Source organism: Sebastes fasciatus, chromosome 13 (assembly GCF_043250625.1).
Source record: "Sebastes fasciatus isolate fSebFas1 chromosome 13, fSebFas1.pri, whole genome shotgun sequence".
NCBI classification, from domain to species: Eukaryota; Metazoa; Chordata; class Actinopteri; order Perciformes; family Sebastidae; genus Sebastes; species Sebastes fasciatus.
The window spans coordinates 15,500,387-15,515,689 of record NC_133807.1 but is presented as its reverse complement, the minus strand read 5'-3'; the positions used below and the strand labels follow the sequence as shown (position 1 = coordinate 15,515,689).

The 15,303-nt window shown below is 39.3% G+C and overlaps 1 protein-coding gene across 1 annotated transcript in view; it reads left to right on the top strand.

The window, feature by feature from the left end:
* Window positions 1–15,303, top strand: part of LOC141781535 (uncharacterized) — a 31,176-nt gene that overhangs the window by 10,498 nt on the left and 5,375 nt on the right. Inside the window, exons 3-5 of the mRNA XM_074657356.1 lie at window positions 1,058–1,561; window positions 10,420–10,880; window positions 12,332–12,364. Of these exons, the coding sequence (XP_074513457.1) occupies window positions 1,058–1,561; window positions 10,420–10,880; window positions 12,332–12,364 (998 nt within the window). The remainder of the gene's footprint in view (window positions 1–1,057; window positions 1,562–10,419; window positions 10,881–12,331; window positions 12,365–15,303) is intronic.

Sequence of the window (15,303 nt, the reverse complement as noted above, 5' to 3'; positions counted from 1 at the left end):
TAAACTCTGTGGCAAACAAACGTTTATAATTGAGTAGCTGTTGCTTTTAGAATTGATTTTAAAATATTACTAATTACTTACAAAGCCCTGAGAGGCCTCGCCCCAAGTTATTTAGCAGATCTATTGTTGCCCTATATCCCCTCCCGCACTCTGAGATCCTCAGATGCGTCATTCCTTGCTGTGCCAAGGTCCAGATTCATACACAAAGGTGATAGATCCGTTCCAGTCAGGGCACCTAGACTATGGAATGACCTGCCTGAGGAGATCAGGGCTGCAAACTCCATCGCGTCTTTTAAATCACTTTTGAAAACTCACTTTTTAAAAAATTGCTTTTCTGTGATTTTATTAATGTTTTATGACATTTTAGTTGTTTTACCCTTTGGGTTTTTATGTGTTTAGTCATTGGCTTTTAGTACCTTTTGTTATCCTTGTGTTTTAAATGTATTCAGTTTTTATTGTAAAGCACTTTGTAACTGTGTTTTGAAAGGTGCTATATAAATAAAGATTATTATTATTATTATTATTATTATTATTATTTATTATTATTTATTATTATTATAATACTTACGCATTTTGTTCAGCAAGATAATCGCCACAAATGAACACCACCTTTTCTGATTTTTGAAGTGTGAAGGCAATCAGCAGAAGTAACATGAGTGTGAGTATAAACAACGAGGCTGTAAAAGCGGACGAGTCGGCGTGATGACGTTTAGCAGTCTCATTTAGCCACTTGTTAGCAACTGCTTTTACACATAAAGACTTCAAAATTCACACGTTGGATATTTTCTGACGTATAGGGTTAGGGTTATTGTAGAACAAAATGTTAAAATCTCTAAAATGTGTGTTAACCACAGACCTTATTTCAGACATCTAACTAAAAACCCATTGAATTCCAGACGAGGCAACAGGAAGTGCTAAAATGCTAACTCATTTCCAGGATTAGGACTCCTTGCTGTAGCACTCTTTTACATTACACCTGTGTTGTTTTATTTTGCATTGATGTCAAGTTTCTTGAATCCTTCTGAAGTCTTTACAATAATGATCCTCTTTCCTACAGTGATACTGAGACCAAAATGCAGTACGAGTGGGCTGAAGATGACTTTGTTCTGCCCGATGGGGTGGTTCCACTGGGCCTCTCGGCGCCAGGTGATAATAAAAAGTACGTCATGTACCATGGCACCACCAAGAAGAGTGCTAACTTAATCCTGGCCAAGGGTTTTCGCCAGTCTGAAGACGGGATGCTCGGCCGCGGCGTCTACCTCAGCAGAGACCTGCAGAAAGCTAGCTGCTATCCTATTGATCACCCTGTGTCTGACAAGGTCGTCATTAAGGTTAAGGTCAACGTCGGGAAAGTGACCGCCATCAACCGTCAATACCACCCAATGCAGACGACCTGGCATGACCACGGCTACGACACCGCCTGGGTGCCACCCAACTGTGGAATGGTGAAGAGCGGTTTGGAGGAGGATTGTGTCTGGGATCCCGATCGAATTGAGATCCTTAAAACCATCAACCCACGTCCAGTCAAACCCTCCAGTGGACATGGTGCACGCGGCTACAAGTGAGCTCTACGAGCTCTTACCAATTTATTTTTCTATGCTCAAATGTATTTTTATATATTTGGATAAAAAGTAAATGACGTTTGTATTTTGTCACTGTGTCATTACAAACTGGAAAATAAATGGGTCGTGTTAAATCTAAGCTGTTGTCTGGTTATGTTGAAAGCAAAGTGTGATGATGAGTATATTCTTATTTTGAGATATCCAAAGTCAGAAGTCCACACCGTGATGTGTTATCACCTGATCACACCTGAGACAGGAGTGGAACAAAACAAGCACCCGTGGCAGCAATTGCAATCTCGTCCACCCTTATATAAGAGGTGATACAGGCTGCCTCCCTCCATCTTTTGACTCCTGGCTGCCTCTTCTATGCATCCTGTAATTGAGATTAATCATTCAAGGAATAGTTCAACATTTTGCAGTCATTTCCTTCAGCTAAGAAATAGTCCAACACATAACCTCCAGTAAAACCACAATGTGTCGTTTTTACACAGTGGTGGAAAGTAACTAAATACATTTACTACTAGTAGTAAGTACTGTACTTAAGTACATTTGAGGCACTTTTACTGAACTTTAGTATTTTCATTTAATGACACTTTTTACTTCAACTCCTAAAATCACTGATAACTGTGCTGCTGCTGCTGGCGGGACTGAAAACACCACATGTGATAACCACCCCCAAATATGTAATCATGTCTGACTGTAAACAAAGCCATTAAACAAAAAGAGAAACGATAGCTAAAGATGAACGCCCATTTATGGGATTTCCTCCGGAAACTTGAAGGTCTTTATATAAAGCAGAGTGAACTCGTAGCCTGCCCTCTTGGAGGAACGTAGAGAGAGGTATGTGAAAACACATTTTGTTTTTACCGAAAACGTGCATTTTTACAGTAAATATCATCAATACTTACATACGAGGAGATGAAGTTAGTCTGATGGAAAGTGTGCTCTAAACCCTTCACCGGAATATGTTGATGACTCAGCTGTGAACTTCCTGACTGATAAAAGCTCATGGATCCTGGTGTTTGGAGGCTTAAAGGAATGCTTCTTTTGAACTGTGTTTAATCGCAGCGAGAAGCTGCAGCTAAACTGAGATTTTCTCAGAAGCTAAGCTATTAAAGTGTGACATACATTATTAAAAATAATGGGGAACAACATCTTAATTACATCTATTTAACAGAACTATCTAACAGTAATTGTTATACTGCCATGGAATAGTATTATTGTAAAACTACTCTGGAAAGGTCACCAAAGCCTCCACTTCAAAGGACTATCATGACTTTTGGATGTAGTTAAAGAGGACCTATTATGCTTTTGTGCTGTTTCCCTTTCCTTCAGTGTGTTATATAGTTTTATGTGCATGTAAAAGGTCTGCAAAGTTACAAAGCCCAAAGTCAACACCAAAGGAAGTTCCTCCCGCCCACAGAAACACTGCTCCTGAACTACCTGAAACACCTTGCTTGAAGTCCCGCCTTTTCTTCCGTAACGTGGTAATGTCACCAAGTAACACATTTGCATAATACGTGCCTCGTGGCTAGTTTGGCACACCCTCAAACAAAGCTAGTTAGACTGGAGCTGGAGCGTAGTCCAAAGAGTTTGAATCCACAACAGTGGATAACATACTGGACTGCTGTGGCTTTTATTGATCTGGTTATTATCATATACAGTATGTTAGTTTGTATTTGCATACAAACAGGACTATAAAAACTACTTTTGTTTTAAATGTCAGCTCATTAGAAACATATGTTCACACCATGTATCCTACTGTGTGTTTTTTTATCTGAATGGCATAGCATCTATTAAGCCTACATATCTATGATCATGTACACTGAGGTGTGTAATACATGTTGTCATGTCCAGGTGGAGCCATGGGTCCATGGTTAACACTGCTGCCTCATAACAAGCAGGTCCTGGATGAATTAAGATGAGGACTGGATATTGTTAATTACTGTAATGGAAATTCTGTCAATTTCCCTAGATGAGTCCTAATGAACGTTGAAATAAAGATCTCAAAACAGAGGAAATGTCTTTGTTGTATTTTATTCTTGCAAGTGAGGCACTGGTTATACAGAGTCACACAGAGTCTGCAGAAGAGCGCGCTGAAGGAGGAAGTTACAATGTGATTATATAGAAAGCTACAACAGGGAGTGTGGGAAAAGGAGTTGTTTTACACAGATAAGGAGTTGTTTTACACACAGTGTCCCAGTGAAAGTTATCACTCAGTACTTTTCCACTACATGAGATGAAGAGCACACATTAGACAGAATAGACAGTAACTTTCCACTGTTGCACAAAGAGACATTACATTACCCACAGGTATGAATGTTAAATGATTTTACATACATGCATTATTAATTACCACACACACACACACACATTTAAAAGTTATGAATCTGCTGTTATATGGATGTTCCTTTTCTTTCCTTCAACAATAACTATTCTAACAGAGATAAAAAAAAAAAAAACAGAATTTAGACACCAAATGTTTTATTTACATGTGAAGTAGTTTTGTACCCAAAAGAAGAAAAATTAAATGATTCAAACTTAGTTAATGTCCTCACAAGTGTTGCATGATGGGAGAATACTGTTGAACTTGGATGCTGAATTAGTTTTCCAGTCCAGAAAAGCATCAGTGATCCTCGACGGAACAACTGGGCTCTAAATATTGAGTTAGTCCCTCTCATCTCCCATCTGCACGCATTTTGATGCTCATCTTCCAGTTTCTTTTATGACTGGTGATTTCTTTCTTTGTGGCAGCAGATTATGAACCTTTCAACGGTTCAAATGCTGTCCATCTGTGTATGGTGACACAGATTTACCTTTGATAACACACAGCAGAGCGTCATATGTAAGTCTGGACACATACCAGTATGTTGTTGTACTGTTAAACATGAACAATAGGACAATATAGCCAGTATCACCCATGTGATCATGTTGGATATATGTGAAACACATTAAATTTGCAACTAATGATCATTTTGAATAATAAATAAATCTGATGATTATTTTCTCGATTGTCATCAAATGTCTTGTTTTACCAGTTTAATGATCCAAAGCTCAAAGATATTAAAGAAGCAATCCTTAAAGGCCCCATAATGTAAAAGTGAGATTTTCATATCTTTTATATTATAAAGCAGTTTTAAGCTACGTCACCACAGCACTTTCCCTGAGCATTTAATATTGACGCTGCAGATGGGTTAACATTGTAGTTAAAAGACCAGTATGTAACAATTAGGGGGATATACTGGCAGAAATGAAATATAATATTAAGAAGTACGTTTTATTTAGTGTATAATCACCTGATAGTTAGAACTGTTTTTGTTAGCTTTGAATGAGCCCTTTATCTACAAAGGGAGCAGGTCCTCTTCATGGAGTCCGCTATGTTGCACCGCCATGTTTCTACAGTAGCTCAGAACGGACAAACCAAACACTGTTAACTGTTCCTGCTTGGGCCTCTTTCTCTCTCTTGCTTCACCATTCACTTCTCCTGTACACTCTACACACTGGCTCTGCTCCAACTGGCTCTAGAGAGCGCCATTCACGTTTTTGCATCGGCCACCGTAGCTCTCCAACGCAGGCTTCAATTGGATATAATCTCCTCACCTCACCACTAGATACTGCCAGACTCTACACACTGGACCTTTAATGGAAAGCCCTGTGTGTCTCCACGCCGATGGCTGTGACAAAGCGTCGGTATTTGACGCCCTGGGAATGAGAATGGGCTGCTGGATCACATGCTACTTGTTTTTGGAGGAATCTGGAAGTTGCTCGACGTTTCCGCCGATCCATATTCTTCATATATGTTTATAGTTAAAAAGAAATGTTAAAAGAGCTTTTTTCCTTTTCTGACACGAGGGTCTAATGAAAGAAGGTATCATGCTTTACAGATTTAAAAGCTCCTGAAGGCAAAGTTGTGATTTGTGATTGCTTTTAACATAATTCTCAGGGTTTTAAAGGTTCTTGAGCTCACTGTAAACTCACCTTTATTCACCAGAGACTTTATATTTTGAGCCCATTCATTAAAAATCTTACATTACTGTAGGAGCAGTGTTTTGAGTGATTGTTATTAAACCTTTATTCCAAGCTACATAGGGTTTGCCACAACTCACATTTATAATTAAATCCTGTTGAAGGACAGAAACAAGAGAGGATCCAACCACTTAATGGATCCGTTGCCTTTAATTTGTCATTAAGTTGATTATTTACTCCTACTCTCCTACATCACCCTGTCTCAGTGCATGTAGCACATCATTAGTCATGTAATCAGAAAGGAGGTCAGATCAGATTTGGCTCGTTCCTGACAAAAACAGATATGTACATATACAGTATACGTATTAGCCTTATAAGGACATGCATGAGTTTTAGAGCTGATGATGCCAAACATTTAATTTGTACAGTTTCTTGAATGTGACATTTCTTTGTCCCACATTACAGTAAATTTAAAGTGGCAATCTAAATTTCAATAAATGTCTGTTAAAGTGGCAGTAGGCAGTATATTTTTGGCATCATTGGGCAAAAATTCCATAATAACCTTTCATTAAATTGTAATTCAAGTGTTCTGAGAGAAAACTAGACTTCTGCACCTCCTCATGGCTCAGGCGTTAAAAAATCTATGACTTTGGCCAATCACAGGTCATTTCCGAGAAAGAGAGTTCCTATTGAGCGTTCCTATTGGCTGTGCTCCGGCTGGTGGGAGGTGCTTGATATTTCCTCAACTTGATCTCAACAAGGCTGCCGGGTCACAAACCTCATTTTACAGCTAAACAGTACACTACAAGATGTTTCTGAAAAAATTTGAGGTGAGAAATAGGCGTTACAGTAACAGAATATTGATTCATATTTGATCACACTGCCTAGTTTGACCGTTTGATTGGAGTTTGTGAGTGATTGACAGCTGCCCAGAGACGGCAGGCTCCAGCTCGGTTCTGATTGGTTGTTTTCCTCCGGTCTGTGAAATCTTACAGATGCCATTAGGAGCACCGGAGGACACAGAGACACATTTTTCTTCAGATTACCTGTTTCATGCACTACTGTCAGGATATAGTGACAGTTTTATAAAAATAACTTTTTTTAATCATATTTGCTCCATTTCTACTCACTGCTGCTTTAATTCACAACATAAACCACGTGTTCACTACGACCGAAAAGTAATGCCGAGGGATCCGACAAAGCGTCAGTATGTGACGAGTTGGGATGAGAATGTGTTGGATCCACATGAGCTCTTCACCATGGAGGCCAGAAAGAGGACAAACTACACGTAAGACCACAGTTCACAGAGAGGGACACAAAGAGAGAAAAGCTGGAGGACAAAGATCCAAGACGTCTGGAAGAAGAAGGAGAGAGTAAAAAAAAAGAGAGAGAGAGAGGGCAAAGAGTGAAAAGGGGAAGAAATCATGTCTATTTTTAGATGCTCATTCAATTAGATTTCTGGCACTTCTCTGCAATATGCATGAAATCAGACTAATCTGGTGGAAAGTGTATTAGAAGGGAGCAGTGATGAAGCAGAGCAAGATTCATAGAACTGCTGGAGCGTACTGCATCTGTGTGTGTGTGCGTGTGTGTGTGTGTGTGTGTGTGTGTGTGTGTGTGTGTGTGTGTGTGTGTGTGTGTGTGTGTGTGTGTGCGTGCGTGTGTGTGCGTGTGTGCGTGTGTGTGCGTGTGTGCGTGTGTGTGTGTGTGTGTGTGTGTGTGCAGGCGTGTGTAAAGGAAGCTTTATTTATTAAATCAGTCTTATATCTCATATCATTGTGTCTCCCATCAGTTGGACCAATGCTGCTGAGTGACTGGCCGCACTGGTTAGGAACCAGAGGTGGAAAGAAACTAAGTACATTTACTCAGGTACTGTACTTAAGTACAAATCCTAAGTATTTGTACTTTACTTTCACTACATCTCAAAGGAATAATGTACTTTTTACTCCACTACATTTATCTGATAGCTTCAGTTACTTCCTATCCAGTGAAAACCAGGTATCTCCAGATGTGTTGTTGTTGAATGTTTGTGATAAACTGAAGGATGAAATGTTCCTTTATGTGTTGAGAATATCCTCCTCCTTCTGAAGCTAAATAAATTCTTTAAAAAGCCTCTTGGATCAGCTGGAAAATGTGATGATCTTAGAAAATATGATGTTGTGATTAATCACACATTTTTTATCTGTTCAAAATGTACCTTAAAGAGAGATTTGTCATGTATTTAATACTCTGGGGGTGGACAAATATGCTGCAAATGTATGTATATATGTAACAACACGAAACAATGACAAATATTGTGCAGAAACCCTCACAGGTACTGCATTTAGCATCAAAAACATGCTCAAATCATAACATGGCAAACTCAAGCCCAACAGGCAACAACAGCTGTCAGTGTGTCAGTGTGCTGACTTGACTATGACTTGCCCCAAACCGCATGTGATTATCATAAAGTGGGCATGTCTGTAAAGGGGAGACTCGTGGGTACCCATAGAACCCATTGTCATTCACATATCTTGAGGTCAGAGGTCAAGGCACCCCTTTGAAAATGGCCATGACAGTTTTTCCTCGCCAATACTGAATGCAGGTTTGGAGTGTTATTTAGCCTCCTAGTATGACATGATTGGTACCAATGGATTCCTTAGGTTTTCTATGATGAATTATATAAATGTTGCTGTAGATTAATTGCCCACTGTTATGCAGCTCATCTGCCACTGTACATGAGCATCTGGCCAAAATTATAATTGTTCTTTCTTGCAGGAGACCTGGAAACACCAATAACTTCCACGCTCACATCTGCAGGCTCTAAAATCACTGATCACTGTGCTGCTGGCTGGCGGGACAGAAAACACCACCGCTGTGTTGACCACACCTAAACGAAAGTCATAAAACAATAATAAACGGGAAACGAAACTGAAAGTTGAACACACATTTGGGGAATTTCCTCAGGAAACTTGAAGGTCTATATATAAGGCAGAGTGAACTCACCGCCTGCACTCTTGGAGAAACGCAGAGAGAGGTATGTGAACACACACTTTGTTTTTTACCTTAAAAAGTGCATTTTTACAGTAAATATTATCAATACTGCATGTACAAGGAGATGATGTTAGTCTGATGGAGAGTGTGCTCTTAAATCTTCAGTGGAATATGTTGATGACTCAGCTGTGAACTTCCTAAATGATAAGAGCAGATGTATCCTGGTGTTTAAACGAATGCTCCTTTTGATCGCAGAGAAAAGCTGCAGCCAAACTGAGAATTTGTCAAAAGCTAAGCAAAGTGTGACGTACACTTAAAAGTTTTGTGGGGGAGTTTTTCCTCCTCTGGGTTGAGGATGTATGGACAGTTGCTGTACAGTTTATAAAGCCTCTTGGTATGTGATATTGGTCTGTATAAATACAATGGTCTTGACTTGACTAAACGGTTTGAAGTCTCCTCTTCACCCGACTATCATGACTTTTGGCCCCAATAAAAGCAACACCTGCATTTTTGTCTATATCTTAGAATAACAGGAGTCTACAGTCAGGCTGAGCTCTGTGAGGTTACTGAGACACAGCTGTGCTTTGAGCTAAATGCTAACATGCTCACTAAGACAATGTTAATATGTTTAGCACAGGAGTTCTCAAACTTTTTGGGGTCAGGGACCCCTTACAGAAGATAACGTTTCCCAAGGACCCCCTCTTAATCGAAAACTGATTAAGCATATGCTTACTACCATTTGTACATTTAGATGCGACTGGAACTATAGAGTGGTGCAGGGATGACGTATTTGTGTAGGCCAGCCGGGAATTTACCATCGCCCTGGGATTTTTCCATTGTTTTTTGGATTATTGCAGAAAATAAACTCTGTGGCAAACAAACGTTTATAATTGAGTAGCTGTTGCTTTTAGAATTGATTTTAAAATATTACTAATTACTTACAAAGCCCTGAGAGGCCTCGCCCCAAGTTATTTAGCAGATCTATTGTTGCCCTATATCCCCTCCCGCACTCTGAGATCCTCAGATGCGTCATTCCTTGCTGTGCCAAGGTCCAGATTCATACACAAAGGTGATAGATCCGTTCCAGTCAGGGCACCTAGACTATGGAATGACCTGCCTGAGGAGATCAGGGCTGCAAACTCCATCGCGTCTTTTAAATCACTTTTGAAAACTCACTTTTTAAAAAATTGCTTTTCTGTGATTTTATTAATGTTTTATGACATTTTAGTTGTTTTACCCTTTGGGTTTTTATGTGTTTAGTCATTGGCTTTTAGTACCTTTTGTTATCCTTGTGTTTTAAATGTATTCAGTTTTTATTGTAAAGCACTTTGTAACTGTGTTTTGAAAGGTGCTATATAAATAAAGATTATTATTATTATTATTATTATTATTATTATTTATTATTATTTATTATTATTATAATACTTACGCATTTTGTTCAGCAAGATAATCGCCACAAATGAACACCACCTTTTCTGATTTTTGAAGTGTGAAGGCAATCAGCAGAAGTAACATGAGTGTGAGTATAAACAACGAGGCTGTAAAAGCGGACGAGTCGGCGTGATGACGTTTAGCAGTCTCATTTAGCCACTTGTTAGCAACTGCTTTTACACATAAAGACTTCAAAATTCACACGTTGGATATTTTCTGACGTATAGGGTTAGGGTTATTGTAGAACAAAATGTTAAAATCTCTAAAATGTGTGTTAACCACAGACCTTATTTCAGACATCTAACTAAAAACCCATTGAATTCCAGACGAGGCAACAGGAAGTGCTAAAATGCTAACTCATTTCCAGGATTAGGACTCCTTGCTGTAGCACTCTTTTACATTACACCTGTGTTGTTTTATTTTGCATTGATGTCAAGTTTCTTGAATCCTTCTGAAGTCTTTACAATAATGATCCTCTTTCCTACAGTGATACTGAGACCAAAATGCAGTACGAGTGGGCTGAAGATGACTTTGTTCTGCCCGATGGGGTGGTTCCACTGGGCCTCTCGGCGCCAGGTGATAATAAAAAGTACGTCATGTACCATGGCACCACCAAGAAGAGTGCTAACTTAATCCTGGCCAAGGGTTTTCGCCAGTCTGAAGACGGGATGCTCGGCCGCGGCGTCTACCTCAGCAGAGACCTGCAGAAAGCTAGCTGCTATCCTATTGATCACCCTGTGTCTGACAAGGTCGTCATTAAGGTTAAGGTCAACGTCGGGAAAGTGACCGCCATCAACCGTCAATACCACCCAATGCAGAAGACCTGGCATGACCACGGCTACGACACCGCCTGGGTGCCACCCAACTGTGGAATGGTGAAGAGCGGTTTGGAGGAGGATTGTGTCTGGGATCCCGATCGAATTGAGATCCTTAAAACCATCAACCCACGTCCAGTCAAACCCTCCAGTGGACATGGTGCACGCGGCTACAAGTGAGCTCTACGAGCTCTTACCAATTTATTTTTCTATGCTCAAATGTATTTTTATATATTTGGATAAAAAGTAAATGACGTTTGTATTTTGTCACTGTGTCATTACAAACTGGAAAATAAATGGGTCGTGTTAAATCTAAGCTGTTGTCTGGTTATGTTGAAAGCAAAGTGTGATGATGAGTATATTCTTATTTTGAGATATCCAAAGTCAGAAGTCCACACCGTGATGTGTTATCACCTGATCACACCTGAGACAGGAGTGGAACAAAACAAGCACCCGTGGCAGCAATTGCAATCTCGTCCACCCTTATATAAGAGGTGATACAGGCTGCCTCCCTCCATCTTTTGACTCCTGGCTGCCTCTTCTATGCATCCTGTAATTGAGATTAATCATTCAAGGAATAGTTCAACATTTTGCAGTCATTTCCTTCAGCTAAGAAATAGTCCAACACATAACCTCCAGTAAAACCACAATGTGTCGTTTTTACACAGTGGTGGAAAGTAACTAAATACATTTACTACTAGTAGTAAGTACTGTACTTAAGTACATTTGAGGCACTTTTACTGAACTTTAGTATTTTCATTTAATGACACTTTTTACTTCAACTCCTAAAATCACTGATAACTGTGCTGCTGCTGCTGGCGGGACTGAAAACACCACATGTGATAACCACCCCCAAATATGTAATCATGTCTGACTGTAAACAAAGCCATTAAACAAAAAGAGAAACGATAGCTAAAGATGAACGCCCATTTATGGGATTTCCTCCGGAAACTTGAAGGTCTTTATATAAAGCAGAGTGAACTCGTAGCCTGCCCTCTTGGAGGAACGTAGAGAGAGGTATGTGAAAACACATTTTGTTTTTACCGAAAACGTGCATTTTTACAGTAAATATCATCAATACTTACATACGAGGAGATGAAGTTAGTCTGATGGAAAGTGTGCTCTAAACCCTTCACCGGAATATGTTGATGACTCAGCTGTGAACTTCCTGACTGATAAAAGCTCATGGATCCTGGTGTTTGGAGGCTTAAAGGAATGCTTCTTTTGAACTGTGTTTAATCGCAGCGAGAAGCTGCAGCTAAACTGAGATTTTCTCAGAAGCTAAGCTATTAAAGTGTGACATACATTATTAAAAATAATGGGGAACAACATCTTAATTACATCTATTTAACAGAACTATCTAACAGTAATTGTTATACTGCCATGGAATAGTATTATTGTAAAACTACTCTGGAAAGGTCACCAAAGCCTCCACTTCAAAGGACTATCATGACTTTTGGATGTAGTTAAAGAGGACCTATTATGCTTTTGTGCTGTTTCCCTTTCCTTCAGTGTGTTATATAGTTTTATGTGCATGTAAAAGGTCTGCAAAGTTACAAAGCCCAAAGTCAACACCAAAGGAAGTTCCTCCCGCCCACAGAAACACTGCTCCTGAACTACCTGAAACACCTTGCTTGAAGTCCCGCCTTTTCTTCCGTAACGTGGTAATGTCACCAAGTAACACATTTGCATAATACCTGCCTCGTGACTAGTTTGGCACACCCTCAAACAAAGCTAGTTAGACTGGAGCTGGAGCGTAGTCCAAAGAGTTTGAATCCACAACAGTGGATAACATACTGGACTGCTGTGGCTTTTATTGATCTGGTTATTATCATATACAGTATGTTAGTTTGTATTTGCATACAAACAGGACTATAAAAACTACTTTTGTTTTAAATGTCAGCTCATTAGAAACATATGTTCACACCATGTATCCTACTGTGTGTTTTTTTATCTGAATGGCATAGCATCTATTAAGCCTACATATCTATGATCATGTACACTGAGGTGTGTAATACATGTTGTCATGTCCAGGTGGAGCCATGGGTCCATGGTTAACACTGCTGCCTCATAACAAGCAGGTCCTGGATGAATTAAGATGAGGACTGGATATTGTTAATTACTGTAATGGAAATTCTGTCAATTTCCCTAGATGAGTCCTAATGAACGTTGAAATAAAGATCTCAAAACAGAGGAAATGTCTTTGTTGTATTTTATTCTTGCAAGTGAGGCACTGGTTATACAGAGTCACACAGAGTCTGCAGAAGAGCGCGCTGAAGGAGGAAGTTACAATGTGATTATATAGAAAGCTACAACAGGGAGTGTGGGAAAAGGAGTTGTTTTACACAGATAAGGAGTTGTTTTACACACAGTGTCCCAGTGAAAGTTATCGCTCAGTACTTTTCCACTACATGAGATGAAGAGCACACATTAGACAGAATAGACAGTAACTTTCCACTGTTGCACAAAGAGACATTACATTACCCACAGGTATGAATGTTAAATGATTTTACATACATGCATTATTAATTACCACACACACACACACACATTTAAAAGTTATGAATCTGCTGTTATATTGATGTTCCTCTTCTTTCCTTCAACAATAACTATTCTAACAGAGATAAAAAAAAAAAAAACAGAATTTAGACACCAAATGTTTCATTTACATGTGAAGTAGTTTTGTACCCAAAAGAAGAAAAATTAAATGATTCAAACTTAGTGAATGTCCTCACAAGTGTTGCATGATGGGAGAATACTGTTGAACTTGGATACTGAATTTTCCAGTCCAGAAAAGCATCAGTGATCCTCGACGGAACAACTGGGCTCTAAATATTGAGTTAGTCCCTCTCATCTCCCATTTGCACACATTTTGATGCTCATCTTCCAGTTTCTTTTATGACTGGTGATTTCTTTCTTTGTGGCAGCAGATTATGAACCTTTCAACAGTTCAAATGCTGTCCATCTGTGTATGGTGACACAGATTTACCTTTGATAACACACAGTAGATCTGCGTATACAGAACGTCATATGTAAATCTGGACACATACCAGTATGTTGTTGTACTGTTAAACATGAACAATAGGACAATATAGCCAGTACCACCCATGTGATCATGTTGGATATATGTGAAACACATTCAATTTGCAACTGATGATCATTTTTAATAATCAATAAATCTGATGATTATTTTCTCAATTGTCATCAAATGTCTTGTTTTACCAGTTTAATGATCCAAAGCTCAAAGATATTAAAGAAGCAATCCTTAAAGGTCCCATAATGCAAAAGTGAGATTTTCATATCTTTTATATTATAAAGCAGTTTTAAGCTACGTCACCACAGCACTTTCCCTGAGCATTTAATATTGACGCTGCAGATGGGTTAACATTGTAGTTAAAAGACCAGTATGTAACAATTAGGGGGATATACTGGCAGAAATGAAATATAATATTAAGAAGTACGTTTTATTTAGTGTATAATCACCTGATAGTTAGAACTGTTTTTGTTAGCTTTGAATGAGCCCTTTATCTACAAAGGGAGCGGGTCCTCTTCATGGAGTCCGCTATGTTGCACCGCCATGTTTCTACAGTAGCTCAGAACGGACAAACCAAACACTGTTAACTGTTCCTGCTTGGGCCTCTTTCTCTCTCTTGCTTCACCATTCACTTCTCCTGTACACTCTACACACTGGCTCTGCTCCAACTGGCTCTAGAGAGCGCCATTCACGTTTTTGCATCAGCCACCGTAGCTCTCCAACGCAGGCTTCAATTGGATATAATCTCCTCACCTCACCACTAGATACTGCCAGACTCTACACACTGGACCTTTAATGGAAAGCCCTGTGTGTCTCCACGCCGATGGCTGTGACAAAGCGTCGGTATTTGACGCCCTGGGAATGAGAATGGGCTGCTGGATCACATGCTACTTGTTTTTGGAGGAATCTGGAAGTTGGCTGACGTTTCCGCCGATCCATATTCTTCATATATGTTTATAGTTAAAAATAAATGTTAAAAGAGCTTTTTTCCTTTTCTGACACGAGGGTCTAATGATAGAAGGTATCATGCTTTACAGATTTAAAAGCTCCTGAAGGCAAAGTTGTGATTTGTGATTGCTTTTAACATAATTCTCAGGGTTTTAAAGGTTCTTGAGCTCACTGTAAACTCACCTTTATTCACCAGAGACTTTATATTTTGAGCCCATTCATTAAAAATCTTACTACAGTAATGTAGGAGCAGTGTTTTGAGTGATTGTTATTAAACCTTTATTCCAAGCTACATAGGGTTTGCCACAACTCACATTTATAATTAAATCCTGTTGAAGGACAGAAACAAGAGAGGATCCAACCACTTAATGGATCCGTTGCCTTTAATTTGTCATTAAGTTGATTATTTACTCCTACTCTCCTACATCGCCCTGTCTCAGTGCATGTAGCACATCATTAGTCATGTAATCAGAAAGGAGGTCAGATCAGATTTGGCTCGTTCCTGACAAAAACAGATATGTACATATACAGTATACGTATTAGCCTTATAAGGACATGCATGAGTTTTAGAGCT